This window comes from Carlito syrichta, unplaced genomic scaffold, assembly GCF_000164805.1.
Source record: "Carlito syrichta isolate Samal-C Ts95f unplaced genomic scaffold, Tarsius_syrichta-2.0.1 Scaffold142875, whole genome shotgun sequence".
Classification (NCBI taxonomy): Eukaryota; Metazoa; Chordata; class Mammalia; order Primates; family Tarsiidae; genus Carlito; species Carlito syrichta.
This window is the reverse complement of record NW_007086971.1, coordinates 4714-19514: the sequence shown is the minus strand read 5'-3', so window position 1 is coordinate 19514 and position 14801 is coordinate 4714. Positions and strand designations below refer to the sequence as shown.

Genomic DNA, 14801 nt, shown 5'->3' with positions numbered 1-14801 from the left:
TCTCTACAAAAAAAAATGAAAGAAAAAAAAAAAAAACAACCAACGTGGTGGTACACTTCTGTACTCCCCGCTACTCAGGAGGCTGGGGCAGAAGAATTGTCTGAGCCCAGGTGGTTGAGGCTGCGGTGAGTTGTGATTGTGCTGCTGCATACATGTATTTGCCCTTTCACATATAGAGGGCACATAATACGAAGACTAGCTGTCTTCACTCTGTGGGACACTGAGCATTTTTCAGTGTCAGGGTTCCCAAGATGGACTTGGGCTTGGACTCTTGCTCTTGTCACTTCCATGCTATGTGACTGTGGCTAAGTGCTTTAGCTCTCTGTGCCTCTGTTGTCCATCTGTAAAAAGTAACAGCAGTAACCCGCCTCCCAGGCTTTTAGGACTGTCAAATGAATGAATGCGTTATGAAGCCCTTGGAGTGGTGTCTGTGTGGGTGGGGGCTGCTTTTGTTGATCGTTGATCTGTTGCCCTCTTAAGAGAAAGCCTGAGCTGGCCACAGTGGCTCACACCTGTGATCCCAGCACTTTGGGAGGCCAAGGCAAGAAGACTGCTTGAGTCCAGGAGTTTTAGACCAGTCTGGACAACATAGCAAGACCCTGTCTCTACAAAAAAATAAAAAACATAGCCATCTGTGGTGGTACATGCCTATAGTCCCAGCCACTCAGGAAGCTGAGGCTGAAAGAATTCCTGAGTCTCAGAGGTCAAGGCTGCAGTCGTCAGCCATGATCATGCCACTGCACTCCAGCCTGGGCGACAGAGTGAGACCCTGACTCAAAAAAGAAAGAGAGAGAGAGAAAGGAAAGAAAGAGAGAAAGGAAGGAAGGGAGGGAGGGAGGGAGGGGCAGGGAAGGAAGGGAAGAAAGAAAGAAAGGGAAGGAAGGAAGGCTGGCAGGTAGGCAGGCAGGCAAGCCTGGATATTTAAGGCCGAATCACCTACTTCACTTTATAACACTTTTTTTTTTTTTTTTTGAGTTGAAGTCTCACTCTGTCGACCAGGATGGAGTGCAGTGACACACTCATGGTCATTGCAGCCTCGACCTGCCAGTTTCAGGCATTCCTTCCACTTCAGCCTTTTAAGTAGCTGGAACCACGGGCGTGTACCACCATACCCAGCTAATTTTTTTTTTAATTGTAGAGATGAGGTCTCGCCATGTTGTCCAGGCTGGTCTCGAACCATGAGCTCAGGCAGTTCTCTCTCCTCTGCCTCCCAAAGTGCTGGGATTACAGGAGTGAGCCACCGCTCCCATTTATACTTTTTTTTTTTTTTTTTTTTGAGTTAGAGTCTCACTCTATTGCCTAGGCTGGAGGGCAGTGGCATACTCACAGCCGTCGCAGCCTCAACTTGCTGGACTCAGGAATCCTTCCACCTCAGCCTTCCAAGTAGCTGAAACTACAGGCATGCACCACTGCGCCCGGCTAATTTTTTGATTTATTGTAGAGATGACGTCTCACCAAGTTGTCCAGGCTGGTCTCGAACCCATGGGCTCAGGCAGTCCTCTCACTTTGGCCTCCCAAAGTGCTGGGATTATAGGTGTGAGCCACAGCGCCCGGCCTACACTTTTTTTTTTAACTGTCACAGATTTTTCAGGCCAACCATTGTTTCCTGACTTATGTAATTTAATTAAACAGTGTTTTTCAAGCTTGAAATCAACTCAAGCTAGAGAAAGGAAGAGAGAAAGGAAGGAAGGAAGGAAGAGAGGGAGGGAGGGGTGGGGAAGGAAGGGAAGAAAGAAAGAAAGAAAGAAAGAGAAGGAAGGAAGGCAGGCAGGCAGGCAAGCCTGGATATTTAAGGCCGAATCACCGACTTCACTTTATAACTTTATAGCAAGGTCTTCCATTAAAAAAAGAAGATAAGCTGGCTTGTTTCCTCAGTGCTGGAAAAGGTTTTTTATTTTTATTTTTTTAAGTCAGCATCTCATTCTGTCATCCAGGCTGGAGGGCAGTGGCATGATCACGGCTTACTGTGGCCTCCACCTCCTGGGCTCAGGTGATTCTCTGACCTCAGCCTCCTGAGTAGCTAGTACTATAGGTGCACACTACCATGCCTGGGTAATTTTAAAAATTTTTTTTGTAGAGGCGAGGGCTTACTCTGTTGCCCGGGCTGGTCTCGAACTCCTGAGCTCAAGGGATCATTCAGCCTCAGCCTCCCTAAGTGCTGAGATTACAAGCATGAGCCATTGTGCCCAACTTGCAACTCATATCTTGATTTTTTTTTTTAAATTGGAGTCTCACTCTGCTGCCCAGGCTGGAGTACAGTGGCATGCTCACAGCCACCTCACCTCAGCCTTGACCTGCTGGGCTCAGGTGATCCTTCTGCCTCAGTCTTCCAAGTAGCTAGAACTACAGGCACACACTACCACGCCCGGCTGATTTTTTGTTGTTGTTGTTGTAGAGATGAGGTCTTGCCAAGTTGCCCAGGAGGGTCTTGAACTCACGGGCACAGGCAATCCACTCACCTCAGACTCCCAAGGCGTGGGATTACAGGCTGAGCCTCCGAGCCTGGCTTTTTTTTTTTTTTTTTTTAAAGAAAAGAGAAGGCTCTTGTGTTTTATTTCCATACTGTTGAATCAGTGTTTGGATGGACGTGTGGGCACTAATGCATAACTCCAGTGGCACTCTGTTCACGGCCACTGGAGTCGCAACCTGCTGGGCTGAGGTGATCCTTCTGCCACAGCTTTTCAAGTAGCTGGAACCACAGGCATGCACCACCATGCCTGACTAATTTTTTGATTTATTGTAGAGCCAAGGTCTTGCCAAGTTGCCCAGGCTGGTCTCTAACCCATGGACTCAGGCAATCTGCCTCCCAAAGTGCTGGGATTACAGGCATGAACCACCGCGCCCGGCTAACTTCAGTCACTTTTATATACTCCCCATTTGATGCAATATACCTATCGAGACACTTTTTCCACTGCTCAAAACAGTTTTTCAACTCATCGGTTGTGATGCCTTTTAGTGCTTCTGCAGTTCTTTGTTTCATCTCTTCCATATCAGCAAAACATTTCCCTTTGAAACTTTTTTCATTGGGGAAACAAAAAAATAATAATAATGTTGCTCAGAGTGAGATCAGGTGAATAGGGAGAGTGGGGCACAGAGTTCATGCCATTTTCGGTCCAAAACTGCTGAACACTCAGTGGGGTGTGGGCAGGTGTGTTGTCATGGTGGAAGAACCAGTCACCTGTTTGCCACAGCTCTGGATGTTTCTTTCCCAAATCATGACACAACCGTCTCAAAATATTCAGAAGAGAACTGTGGTTGACACTTTGATCTGGAGGAACAAATTCTGAGTGTATGACAGGAGTCTGATCTCCAAAAGATAATTCCATTTTTGGGGGGCTGTCTCCCCACTTCCCCTCATCATTTTCCAACTTCCTCCACCAAGAATCCAGACGACCTTGGAAAAACTCAGGTTGAATTCAGGCACCTCTCTCCCATGGCCTGTTCTTAGGAGAGAGGCCTGACTGCTCACCCCTACCCGGTGGGCTCTGTGCAATTGAATGAGTTTCCTGTGGCTGCTGAAATGAGATAGCAAAAGCATTAGTGGCTTAAAACATCGCGTATTTATCCCCTGCAACTCTGGAGGCCAGAAGTCAGAAGTCTGTCTCACTGGGTTGCAGTCACGGTGTGGGCAGACTTCCTTTCCCTTGGAGGCTGTGGGGAGAGTCCACGTCCTCGCCTCTCCTGGCTTCTAAAGGCTGCCAGTATTCTTTGGCTCCAGGCTCCATCCTCCATCTCCAACGTCAGCCTCATGGTACCTTCCGGTCTGCTCTCTGACTCTGACACTTTCTCGCCGCTTTCAAAACCTGTAAGGACCCTTGTGATGACATCTGGGGCCTCCTAGGTAATCCAGGATAATCTCCCCCTCTCAAAACCCTTAATCACACGCACAGAGAATCCCTTTTGCCATGAAAAGTCACATTCTCAGGTTCTAGGGATTCAAGACATGGACATCTTTGGAGGCCATCATTGTGCCTGTCTCTGTGGTTCAGCCCTTGCCAGCCCCTCCAGCCCTATGTTATGCACCACTCCCTGTTCCTTCCCACTTCAGGGCCTTTGCACATGTTCCTGACCCTCTTGGAGCACTTTTCCCTTGCACTTCACCTAGTCAGTGCTAGTTCATCTTTCAGATCTTGGCTCATGTGCAATTAGGCTTTCCCTAATGACTCCAACTAGACCAGGCCCCTGTCACCCTGTCTCATGGCTCCTGGACTCCTCCTTCAGAGAATGGTCAGATGGTACGGAGGGGCTTGAGTGCTCACATCCTGAAGCCGGACTGCCCAGGTACATACTCCATACCTGTCTAACCATGAGACCCGGGGCCAGGGGTTCCACTTCGACCCTCAGTGTCTTCTGCACAGGGGATAGTGACAGCTCCTTCTTCATCGGGCTGTGGCCAGGATTAAGGAATTAGGATCCCTGTAGTTAGTTAGAGCAGGCCTCCTGTGTGATGCTCCTTCAGTGCCTGGTGGCCAATAATACCATCCCCATTTGCTATCATGAGGATCGTGGTGGGCTAAGACTTGACGCTCCTAGGATATCCTCATCCCTGAAACCTGAGAAGGTTACCTTATTGGAGACAGGGTCTTTGCAGTTGTGATTAAGTCAAGGATCTTGAGATGGGGGGATTACCCTGGATTAGCTAGGTGGGCCCTAAATGCCATCTCAAGAGGGAGGGGCGGAGATTTGACACACACAGAGAGAAGGCCATGTGAAGGCAGAGTCGGAGAAGCTGGCCTTGAAGATGAAATGATACAGCCACAAGCCAAGGGGTGCCTGCAGATCACTGGAAGCTGGTGGAGGAGAAACGTTCTCTCCTCTGGGTCCTGCAGAGGGGCTGCCTTGCCAACTCCTTGATCTCAGCCCAGCGAAATTGACTTTGCACTTGTGACCTCCAGATCTTGAGACCATAAGCCACTGAGGTTACTGTGATTTGTTCAGACAGACATGGGAAACTCAGGAAGGTGCTGCACCCTGCTTGAGAAGGGAGCTTCTCTTCCTCCCTTACGATGGTGTCCTCGGGATCCAGGCACCCGACTGGGGGTCAGTAGAGACTATCACCATGGGGAAATGGATGTGTGGGCTTTGCTGGCCCACCTTCTCGCCTGTTCAGCAGAGAGGCTTTTGATGCTAGTGTTTTCCAGGTTAGGTCGTGACCGCATGGGAGTCATGAAATGCACATAGGGGGGTGGCATTAAAAAAAGAAGAGCCAGATGTGGTGGCTTATGCCTATAATAGCTGAGGCAGGAGGATCGCTTGAGCCCAGGAGTTCGAGACCAGCCTAGGCAACATAACAAGGCCTCATCTCTACAAAAAAATAAAAAAGCCAGGTGTGGTGGAGTGCCTGTAGCCCCAGCTACTCTGGAGGCTGAGGCAGGAGGATTGCCTGAGCCCAGGAGGTCGAGCTATGACCATGCTACTGCACTACAGCCTGGGTGACAGAGTAACACCCTGACAAAAAAATTTAAAAAAGAAGAATAGGGAATATCAAGGTCTGGTGTATGTAATCAGGGTAGGTAGTAACCTTGCACTGCAGGGGTGTTTGTATTTATCTACAGGTATATGTTACATATTTATAACACTCTTGGACTGGGCCTGGTGACGTATGCCTATAATCCTAGCACTTTGGAAGGTGGAGGTGAGAGGATTGCCTGAGCCCAGGGATTCGAGACCAGCCTGGGCAACTTGGCCAAGATCTCATCTCTATAATAAATCAAAAAAATTGCCAGCTGTGGTGGCATATGCCTGTGGTTCCAGCTACTTGGAAGTGAGAAGGCTGAGGCGGAAGGAACGCCTGAGCTCAGCAGGTTGAGGCTGTGGTGGCCATGAGCATGCCACTGCACTCCCAAAACAACAACAACAAAAAAACCCACAAAACTATATAAAACACACGTGGGGATGTCCTAAAACACTCACTTCACTGTGGGTCATAGCTGATACAAATTTGAGAAACACTGAGGCTTGAAGAGCAGGGATGATTGTGTCAAGTGTCCCAGGACTGCTTGGATGAGAGAATGAGGGACGGTGACCTGCCCCCCATGAGAGTTCTAACCCAGCTCTATCCCTGAAGCCGGAGGACAAGGCCCTACCCCTGTCCCAGCAGTGAAAGGGTTGGTACCAAGGCCCCCACCTTCTGCCTGTTTCACCTTGACCTTGTCCCCCCTCCTCCTGCTGGGCAGATCCGGGTGAAGCCAGACAGAACGGGCGTGGTCACGGATGGCGTGAAGCACTCCATGAACCCCTTCTGCGAGATCGCCGTGGAGGAGGCTGTGCGGCTCAAGGAGAAGAAGCTGGTGAAGGAGGTCATCGCCGTCAGCTGTGGGCCTGCGCAGTGCCAGGTGCTCAGGTCCTGGGCGGGACCGGGCTCTGAGTTTGAGGGAGAAGGCTGGGGCATGGGCTTCTGGGTCTGGGAGACGAGGGCCTGGACTCCCAGGTCTGAGGGAAGAGGTTGGAGGCCTGGACTCCCCAGTCTTGGGGAGGTGGGGGCTGGGTCTTGGACTCCTGGGTCTGAGGGAGGAGGGTGGGGCCCAGGCTTCTGGGTCTCCCTGGGGTTAGAAACCAAGTCAAGCCCCTCTGTCCCACAGGAGACCATCCGTACCGCCCTGGCCATGGGCGCAGACCGAGGCATCCACGTGGAGGTGCCGGCTGCAGAGGCCGAGCGCTTGGGTCCCCTGCAGGTGGCCCGGGTCCTGGCCAAGCTGGCAGAGAAGGAGAAGGTGGACTTGTTGCTTCTGGGCAAGCAGGTGGGTGTGCTTGGCCCCTCCCTCCACCCACACCTCATCCCTGGGAGTGGCTGGGAGTTGAGACCGCAGGTGGTAGGGCCCAGGGCATTCAGGCAGTCCAGGCTGAGCCACTTGGAACTTGGTCATCCTTCCTGGGAAAGTTTGAGCAGGGGGAGGGCAGGGCCACTCTGGGTGTCAGAAAGATTCCCTTGAGCTCCCCTTGGGGGAGTTGGGAGCCCCGGAAGCTGCAGTGATCAAGTGGTCAAGTGGAAGAGAGCAAGGCCACAGCCAAGGCCCAGGGGACAGAGACTCGATGTGGCAGGAGGGACAGGCCTTAGCCATGGGGAGTGAGGGGAGGGAGGAGGTAAGGGCAGTGCCTGGATCTGGCTTGGTAACAGGTGGGAAACCTGGGTGTGACACAGTGGACAGGTCTATGCACACCTACGCCTAAAGTCCAAGGACTTTGAGAGGCCAAAGAAGGAGGCTGACAAGTTCAAGTTCTTAGAAAGATTTTGTTTTTTTATTTGTAATTTCATTCTGTCGCCCAGGCTGGAGTGTAGTGGCTGTTCCTGGCCACCGCAACCTCGACCTGCTGGGTTTAGGCGATCCTTTCGCCTCAGCCTTCCAAGTGCTGGAATTGCAGGCACATGCCACCATGCCTAGCTAATTTTTTTATTTATTGTAGAGGTGAGTTCTCACCAAGTCGCCTAGGCTGGCCTCTAACTTGTGGACTCAGGCAATCCTCTCACCTTGGCCTCCCAAAGTGCTGGGATTATAGGCATGAGCCACCGTGCCTGACCAGAAAGAAGCATTTAATGGGACCTTAGCAGCAGAGCCATGTCTATCTTGGGTGGCGGTTAGAGAAGATGGCGGATCCCAACATCGTGACCTCGTGGACCAGGGCTTTTAACCATAGGAACGGACTGCTGTGGAAAGGGTGTGTCAGACAGTTGAAGTACCCGAGCATCAAGGTGGCTCGACCTAAGGGCAGGATATAGGGTGAGAGCCTGCTCTTACACAAGGAACAACAGGTACATGGGAAATATTAGAGGCCTTCCCAGAACTGGGGTTCATCAGAAGCCATCATGGTGGATTAGCATTCAAGATGGAGTTGCTCCGGCCTCCACCCTGAGAAGAACTGGATTAGAGGAAGAGCCATGAAGACGTGGGCCATGTGAAGAACCTAGAGGACATCGAGGCGGGTTCAGGGGACAGGCCTAGGCTTGAAACAGATATTGGAGGCTTTTGGAGGGCACTGGGGAGCCATGGGAGGGCTGTGAGCAGGAGAGTGACAGGATTGGCTCTGGGTGTCAATGGTTCTCCCTCTGGGGCCATGAGGAATGGAGTGGAAGGAAGAGACAGAAGGTCAGGGGTTGGGGAAGGAGGCTGGAGCTGAGTCTAGGATCCACCCGGAACGCTCCTCACCATCTCGTTCCTTCAGGAGACCGGGAACACCACCCTCCTCAGAGGAGCTCATCCCACTTGAGGACAACCTCATGGCCTCATCAGGGAGGGGCAGGGGAGGGACGTTAGGGAACCCACAGGTTCATGCTGCAGGAGTGAAAAGAGGCAGGAAATTAGGGACAGAAACCAAAAGAAGGTCAACGCTACTGGGCATGGTGACTCACGCCTGCCATCCCAGCACTTGGGGAGGCAGAGACGAGAGAATTGCCTGATTCCAGGGATTCAAGACCAGCCTGGGCAACTTGGCTAGACCTCATCTCTACAATAAATCAAAATATTAGCCAGGGGTGGTAGCGCATGCCTGTAGTTTCAGCTACTTGGAAGGCTGAGGCAGAAGTTTCACCTGAGCCCAGCAGGTCGAGGCTGCAGTGGCCATAAGCGTGCCATACTGCACTACAGCCTGGGCGACAGAGTGAGACTGACTCAAAAAAAAAAAAAGGAAGATCAAGACTGTGAGGCAAATGGAGTGCAGAGACCCCAGGAGGCTGAGAAAGAGAGAGCAACGTCCCAGCAGGAGAGACGGGGATTCTAGGAGACCAGCTCAGTTCTAAGAAGAAGAGGAGGCAGATGGGTCCAGGTAGGTCACTGGGTGTCCTGCCCAGCCTGGAGACACCAGGGAAAGAGTACCAACAGCAGGGAGTCACAGTACAAACTGGTAAACAGAGGCAGAAGTGCCTAACCAGAGAACAGGCCAAAAAGGCAGGGCCTGGATGGGGCTGTGGGGGCCCGGGTCTCATACCAGCTCCCTTGACCCAGGTGTTGGCAGCATGGCCTGCTGAAACCTCTGCATTTGCTGATGGGTCTTAGATTCTGATGTTCTACTGTCCTGGGTTAGGGACAGTTCCTGGGGCCAGGGCCTCCAGCTGGGGAAATGCCACATGAACTGGTCAGGATGTTCTTTGATCTAGGCAGCAAAATCACAACTCAAACTGGCTTAAGGCAAAAAGCAAATTTATTAGCTCACATAAATCAGGTGCTTCAAGCATGGCTTGATCCAGGGTCACACTTGAGCTCCAGGCTCTGCTCTGCCTCGACTTCACTCTACATCTCCAGGCTCAGATCCCTGCAGCCTCGTGACTCCAGCAGAAAGGAAAAAAAAACAAAAAACCCTGTTTCCCAAGGGCTCTGGCAAAGCTTCCAGGGCCGCCTCTTCATTGGTCCAGCTGGAGTGGAAGGAAGAGACTGGAGACTGGGGGTTTGGGAAGGAGACTGGGACTGAGGCTAGGACTCACCCAGAACTCTCCTCACGGCAAAGGTGCTGCCCAATGAGGCAGGAATGCGTGCTTTGTCTGTCCCACCAGGAGACCTGGGGACACCACCCTCCTCGGGGGAGCTCATCCCAATTGAGGACAACCTCATGGTCTCACCAGGGAGAGGCAGAGAAGTCACAGGCCTGTCCCTGAACCAGTCACTGGAGTCAGAATGTTTTTGTTGGCCCAGATCCTGTTCATCCAGCCCCCCACAGGGCTGGCACAGGGTCTGGCTCACGAGAAGGTTTACACAGGGGCAAAGATTTGGTGACAGAGATGTGCTGGGTGACCCCATGAGCTCCTGGATAAGTGAAGGGACCGAAGTGAGAGGATTAGACTAGACTATGGCCCACAGCCACCACTGATTTTGTAAATAAAGTTTTATTGGAACTCCACCACATGTGCTTGTTTACATATTGTTTATGGCTGCCTATATGTGACAACAGCAGAACTGAGCAGTTGGGACAGAGACTATAAGACCCGCAGAGCCTAAAATATTTACTATCTTGTTTATTAGAGAAAAGATGTGCTGACCCTGTTCTAGACAGAGGCCCGAATAGGCTCTGAGAAGTTCCATCGATTGTCATAAGGTCGGCTCTCTCTCCCCTCAGGCCATCGATGATGACTGTAACCAAACGGGACAGATGGTGGCTGGATTTCTGGACTGGCCACAGGTGAGGCTGGAGTAGATAGCACCCCTGAGGGCCAGGACCTCATCTCTCAAGCTTCAGATCGCCTCATGGCTTTCTCTTTTTTTAAAAAATATTTATTTTAAAGATGGGGGGTACAGTTCAGGGTTAAGTATACAAGTGGTCATTGTACAGGTAAAGTTTGAACCTTACTTTGGTTCCCACTTTGCCTGGTTTGAGATCAGGTACCCTTATTGATGAAGTGTACCCCCTACCTCCCCAGCAATTTCCCACTACTGCCAGTTCCTTTCTTGTAGTATTATGGTAATTGTTCAGGGTGTATGAGTGAGAACATGTGATACTCAGTTCTTTGTTTCTGTGATAGATCACTCAGTATTATAGACTCTGTATCCATCCAAGTTGCTGCAAAGTTCATAATTTTGTCCTTTATGGCTGCATAATATTCCATTGTGTATAAGTAGCACTTATTTTTGTCCAGTCTACTTTTGATGGACAGCACCGTTGGTTCTATGTTTTTGCTATTGTGAATAGTGCTGCAATAAACATGGTGCATATGCAGGTATCTTTTTCATAGAGTAATTTGAATTTCTCTGAGTATATTCCCTGAAGGGAGATTGCTGGATCGTTTGGAAGGTTGATTTTTAGATCTTTTAGGAATCCCCACATTGTTTTCCACAGAAGTTGTATTAATTTACACTTCCACCAACAGTGTAGAAGCATTCCCTTTCCCCCACATCCTCTCTAGCATCTGTTGTTTTTCAAGTTATTGATGGTGGCCATCCTGACTGGAGTTAGGTGGTACCTCAGTGTGGTTTTAATTTGCATTTCTTTGATGATGTGTGAGGTTGAGCATTCCCTCAGATGGCCTCATGGCTTTCTCGCTCCTCTCCTTCAAGTCTCTGCTCAGATACCACCTCTTCAAAGGGGGCTTCCTTGCCCAGGAAATGTTGGTTCAGGACCGAGAGGCAAAAGGGACTTGACCAGAAGATGGGGTCCCAGAGAGTAGTTTAAGGACTAGGGTAAGCACATGAAGTTCTGTTGTTGGCCCAATAGAGGGACCTCATGGGAATTTTTGGGAGCCAAAGTGCCAGCTTTTAGATTTACCAGGTGTGGGTGGCAGTGGGCACGTTACTCAGCATCTCACTATCTCAGTTTTCCTCATCTGTGAAGTGGGAATAATAGCATTTACCTCATCGAGTTCCTGTGAGGACCTGATGTAATGCATGTAAATTGCTTAGAACAGTGCCTGACACTCAATATATGTTCACTAAGTTTTTCAAATTTTTTATTTATTTTTTAAATTAACTTTTTGAGTCAGAGTCTGTCACCCAGGCTGGAGTGAGGTGGCACAATCACAACTCACCACAACCTCAAACTCCTTGGCTCAGGCAGTCCTCCCAACTCAGTCTCCTGAGTAACTGGGACTACAGGGGCATGCCCAGCTAATTTTTTTTACCTTTTTTGTAGAGATGAGGCTATACTATATTGCCCAGGCTGGTTTTGAACTCCTGGGCTCAAGTGATCCTCCTACCTCAGCCTCCCAAAGTGCTGGGATTATAAGTGTGAGCCACCATGCCCAGCCCATGTTCACTGTTATTAAGATGAGGAGACCTAACCGGGTGCAGCGGCTTATGCCTGTAATCCCAACCCTTTGGGAGGTGGAGGCGAGAGGATTGCTTGAGCCCATGGGTTCGAGACCAGCCTGGGTAACTTGGCAAGACCTCGTCTCTACAATAAATTAAAACAATTAGCCAGGCATGGTGGCACATGCCTATAGTTCTATCTCCTTGAAAGGCTGTGGTGGAAGGATTGCCTGAGCCCAGCAGGTCAAGGCTGTAGTGGCTGTGAGCATGCCACTGCACTCCAGCATGGGCAACGGAGCGAGACTCTGACTCAAAAAAAAAGAAAAGATAGGGAGACCTGCTGTAGGTCAGGCCAGTAGGATATATACCTGGGCTCCTGGGGAAAGTAGGGACACACTTCCCCAGATTGTTGACAGCCCCTTTTGTGAACCCTCCTGGGTTTGAACTTTGCCAGATTCTCCATTGTTGGTGTCTCATTCATTCACTCATCTGTGTACTCAGCAATGATGCAGGGTGCTCTGCTCTGTGCAGGGACCCTGAACTAACCTCGCCTCTCTCCTTCTGCACTGATGCTCTCCAGGGCACATTCGCCTCCCAGGTGACAGTGGAGGGGGGCAAGTTGAAAGTGGAACGGGAGATTGATGGGGGCTTGGAGACCCTGCACCTGAAGCTGCCTGCTGTGGTGACTGCTGACCTGAGGCTCAACGAACCCCGCTATGCCACGCTGCCCAACATCATGGTGAGCCCCAGCAGGCGGTCACTGAGGTCTGGGGAAGGCCAAGTACACCCCTGGTGGTCGGATGGGGGGAGGGAAGGTTTGAAGGGATATCTCATGTGGAGGGATCACCTGGTTACTCTGGCTGATAGAAGGATCACTGGGTCTTCTCTATGAGAGTTCATGAGGGCTGCTTTGGCCAACAGGGAGGGTTTGCTGGTTGTCTTCACCAGTAGAAAGGCTTCACTGGGCAACAGAAAGGGTTCCCCTTGTCATTCCAGCCAATGGAAACAGCTTATTGGGTAATCTTGGCCAAATAAAGAGGATTCACTTGGTCACCTTTGTTCATTAGGGAGGTTCTCTTTGTAAGATTTGCCAACATGAAGTGATGGTGTTGACCATCTTTGCTAACTAGGAAGGGCTCAACTGTTGGCCTAGGGGAAGAGCTCGCTAATCATTATGGCCAGTAGGATGGGGTCTTGGCTAATATGAACAGTTCAGTGGGTCATCTCAACCAATAGAGAGCATTCAGTGCATGATCTCAGCCAACAGCAAGGGTCCATTGGGTCATCTCAGCCAATGAGGAGGGTTTGGTGAGTCATTTCAGCCAATGGAGAGGGTTCATTGTGTCATCTCAGACAACAGGGAGAGTTCAGTGGGTCATCTCAGCCATTAGGGAGGGCTTATTGGGTTTTCTCAGCCATTAGGGAGGGTTCAGTGAGTCATCTCAGCCAATAGGAGGAGAGTTCAGTGAGTTATCTCATCCAATAGGGAGGAGTCAGTGGGTCATCTCAGCCAATAGTAGAAGTTTGGTGGTTCAACTCTGCCAATAGGGAGGGTTCAACAAGTCATCTCAGTCAATAGGGAAAGTTCAATGAGTTGTCTCAGCCAATAAGGGTTCAGTGAGTCATGTCAGCTAATGGAGGGGGGTTAGTGGGTCATCTCAGCCAAAAGTGAGGGTTCAGTGGGTCATCTCAGCCAATAGAAAGAGAATTCAATGAGTCATTTCAACCAATAGGGAAGATTCAGTGAGTTGTCCTAGCCAATAATGGGAGTTCAGTGAGTTATCTCAACTAATAGAAGCGTTCAATGAGTCATCCTAGTCATTAGGAGAGTTCAGTAAATCATCTCAAAGGCCAGGCACAGTGGCTCACACCTGTAATCCCAGCACTTTGGGAGGCTGAAGGGAGGTGATCTCATGAGCCCAGGAGTTCAAGACCATCCACATAGCAAGACCTCATCTCTACAAAAAAAATTTAAAAATTAACTGGGCATGGTGGTGCATGCCTGTAGTCCCAGCTACTCAGGAGGCTGAAGTGGAAGGACCGTCTGAGCTTAGAAATTCAAGGCTGCCATGAGCTGTGATTGTGTATACTGCATTCCAGCCTGGGTAACACAGTAAGATTCTCAGCTCAAAAAAAGAAGTTATCTCAACCAATAAGGAGGAGTCAGTGGGTCATCTCAGCCAATAGGAGGAGAGTTCAGTGAGTCCTCAATGAATCACTTCAACCAATAGGAAGATTCATTCATTAGGTTGTCTCAGGCAATAGTGGGGGTTCAGTGAGTTATCTCAGCCAATAGGAGGAGGGTTCAGTGAGTCATCTCAGCTAGCAGGGAAGGCTCAGTGAGTCATCAAAACCAAAAGTCCATTCAGCCGTCACTGCCAGAAGGATGGGCTTGCCAGTCCACTGCAGCCAGTAAAGGGCTTCCCAAGGTGGCTAAGTAAGGAAGGACTGCTGCAAAGGTCAGATCTCTCAGGGCCTCCCAGCCAACAGGAGTTGGCCACACCAGGTGTGGCCCTGTGAGAGGTCACATGTGTCCTGGCTAGTGGTGGGTCCAGACAGGTAAGCCCATGGGGCTGGCTCTGCAAACACAGCACTCACAGCAAAGAGGCCGCAAGAGGGGGATTGGTGTCTTGTGAACTGTGGCTTCCCGTGTGCAGAAAGCCAAGAAGAAGAAGATGGAGGTGATCAAGGCTGGGGACCTGGGAGTGGACTTGACCTCCAAGATCTCCGTGGTCAGCGTGGAGGACCCGCCCCAGCGCACGGCCGGCGTCAAGGTAGAGACCACCGAGGACCTGGTGGCCAAATTGAGGGAGATCGGGCGGATTTGAGCTCCTCCCTGAAACTGACAATAAAACGTGATTTTCCCAGCGTCTGTTTCTGTTCACTCATTCCCTAGAAACCCATTCTTTGATTCATTCAACAAACATGTACTTAAGTCTTTTGTATGCCAGGCCCTGTGCTGGGTGATGCTGGGAACCCAGGTGAGTCATATCTAGTCCCTGCCCTCAGGAGCCGCCATACTGAAAGGAGACGGATACAGGGTGATGTGCACAGGAGGTGGGTTCACACCGGGCCCTCAGGAGCCCAGCTGGGGCACCTGTCCTAGCCTGTGGGGTCAGAGACTTCCCAGGTGAT

At 50.6% G+C, this 14801-nt stretch overlaps 1 protein-coding gene across 2 annotated transcripts in view; it reads left to right on the top strand.

Annotated features, from left to right (window-relative positions):
- Positions 1–14535, top strand: part of ETFB (electron transfer flavoprotein beta subunit) — a 19209-nt gene extending 4674 nt beyond the window's left edge. Inside the window, exons 2-6 of one of the 2 annotated variants that reach the window (XM_008049986.1) lie at positions 6177–6335; positions 6582–6740; positions 10045–10107; positions 12247–12405; positions 14324–14535. In XM_008049986.1, the coding sequence (XP_008048177.1) occupies positions 6177–6335; positions 6582–6740; positions 10045–10107; positions 12247–12405; positions 14324–14494 (711 nt within the window). In that variant the 3' untranslated portion in view covers positions 14495–14535. The remainder of the gene's footprint in view (positions 1–6176; positions 6336–6581; positions 6741–10044; positions 10108–12246; positions 12406–14323) is intronic. The other variant, XM_008049987.1, reaches the window with a different exon arrangement.
- Positions 14536–14801: the final 266 nt, after the last annotated feature.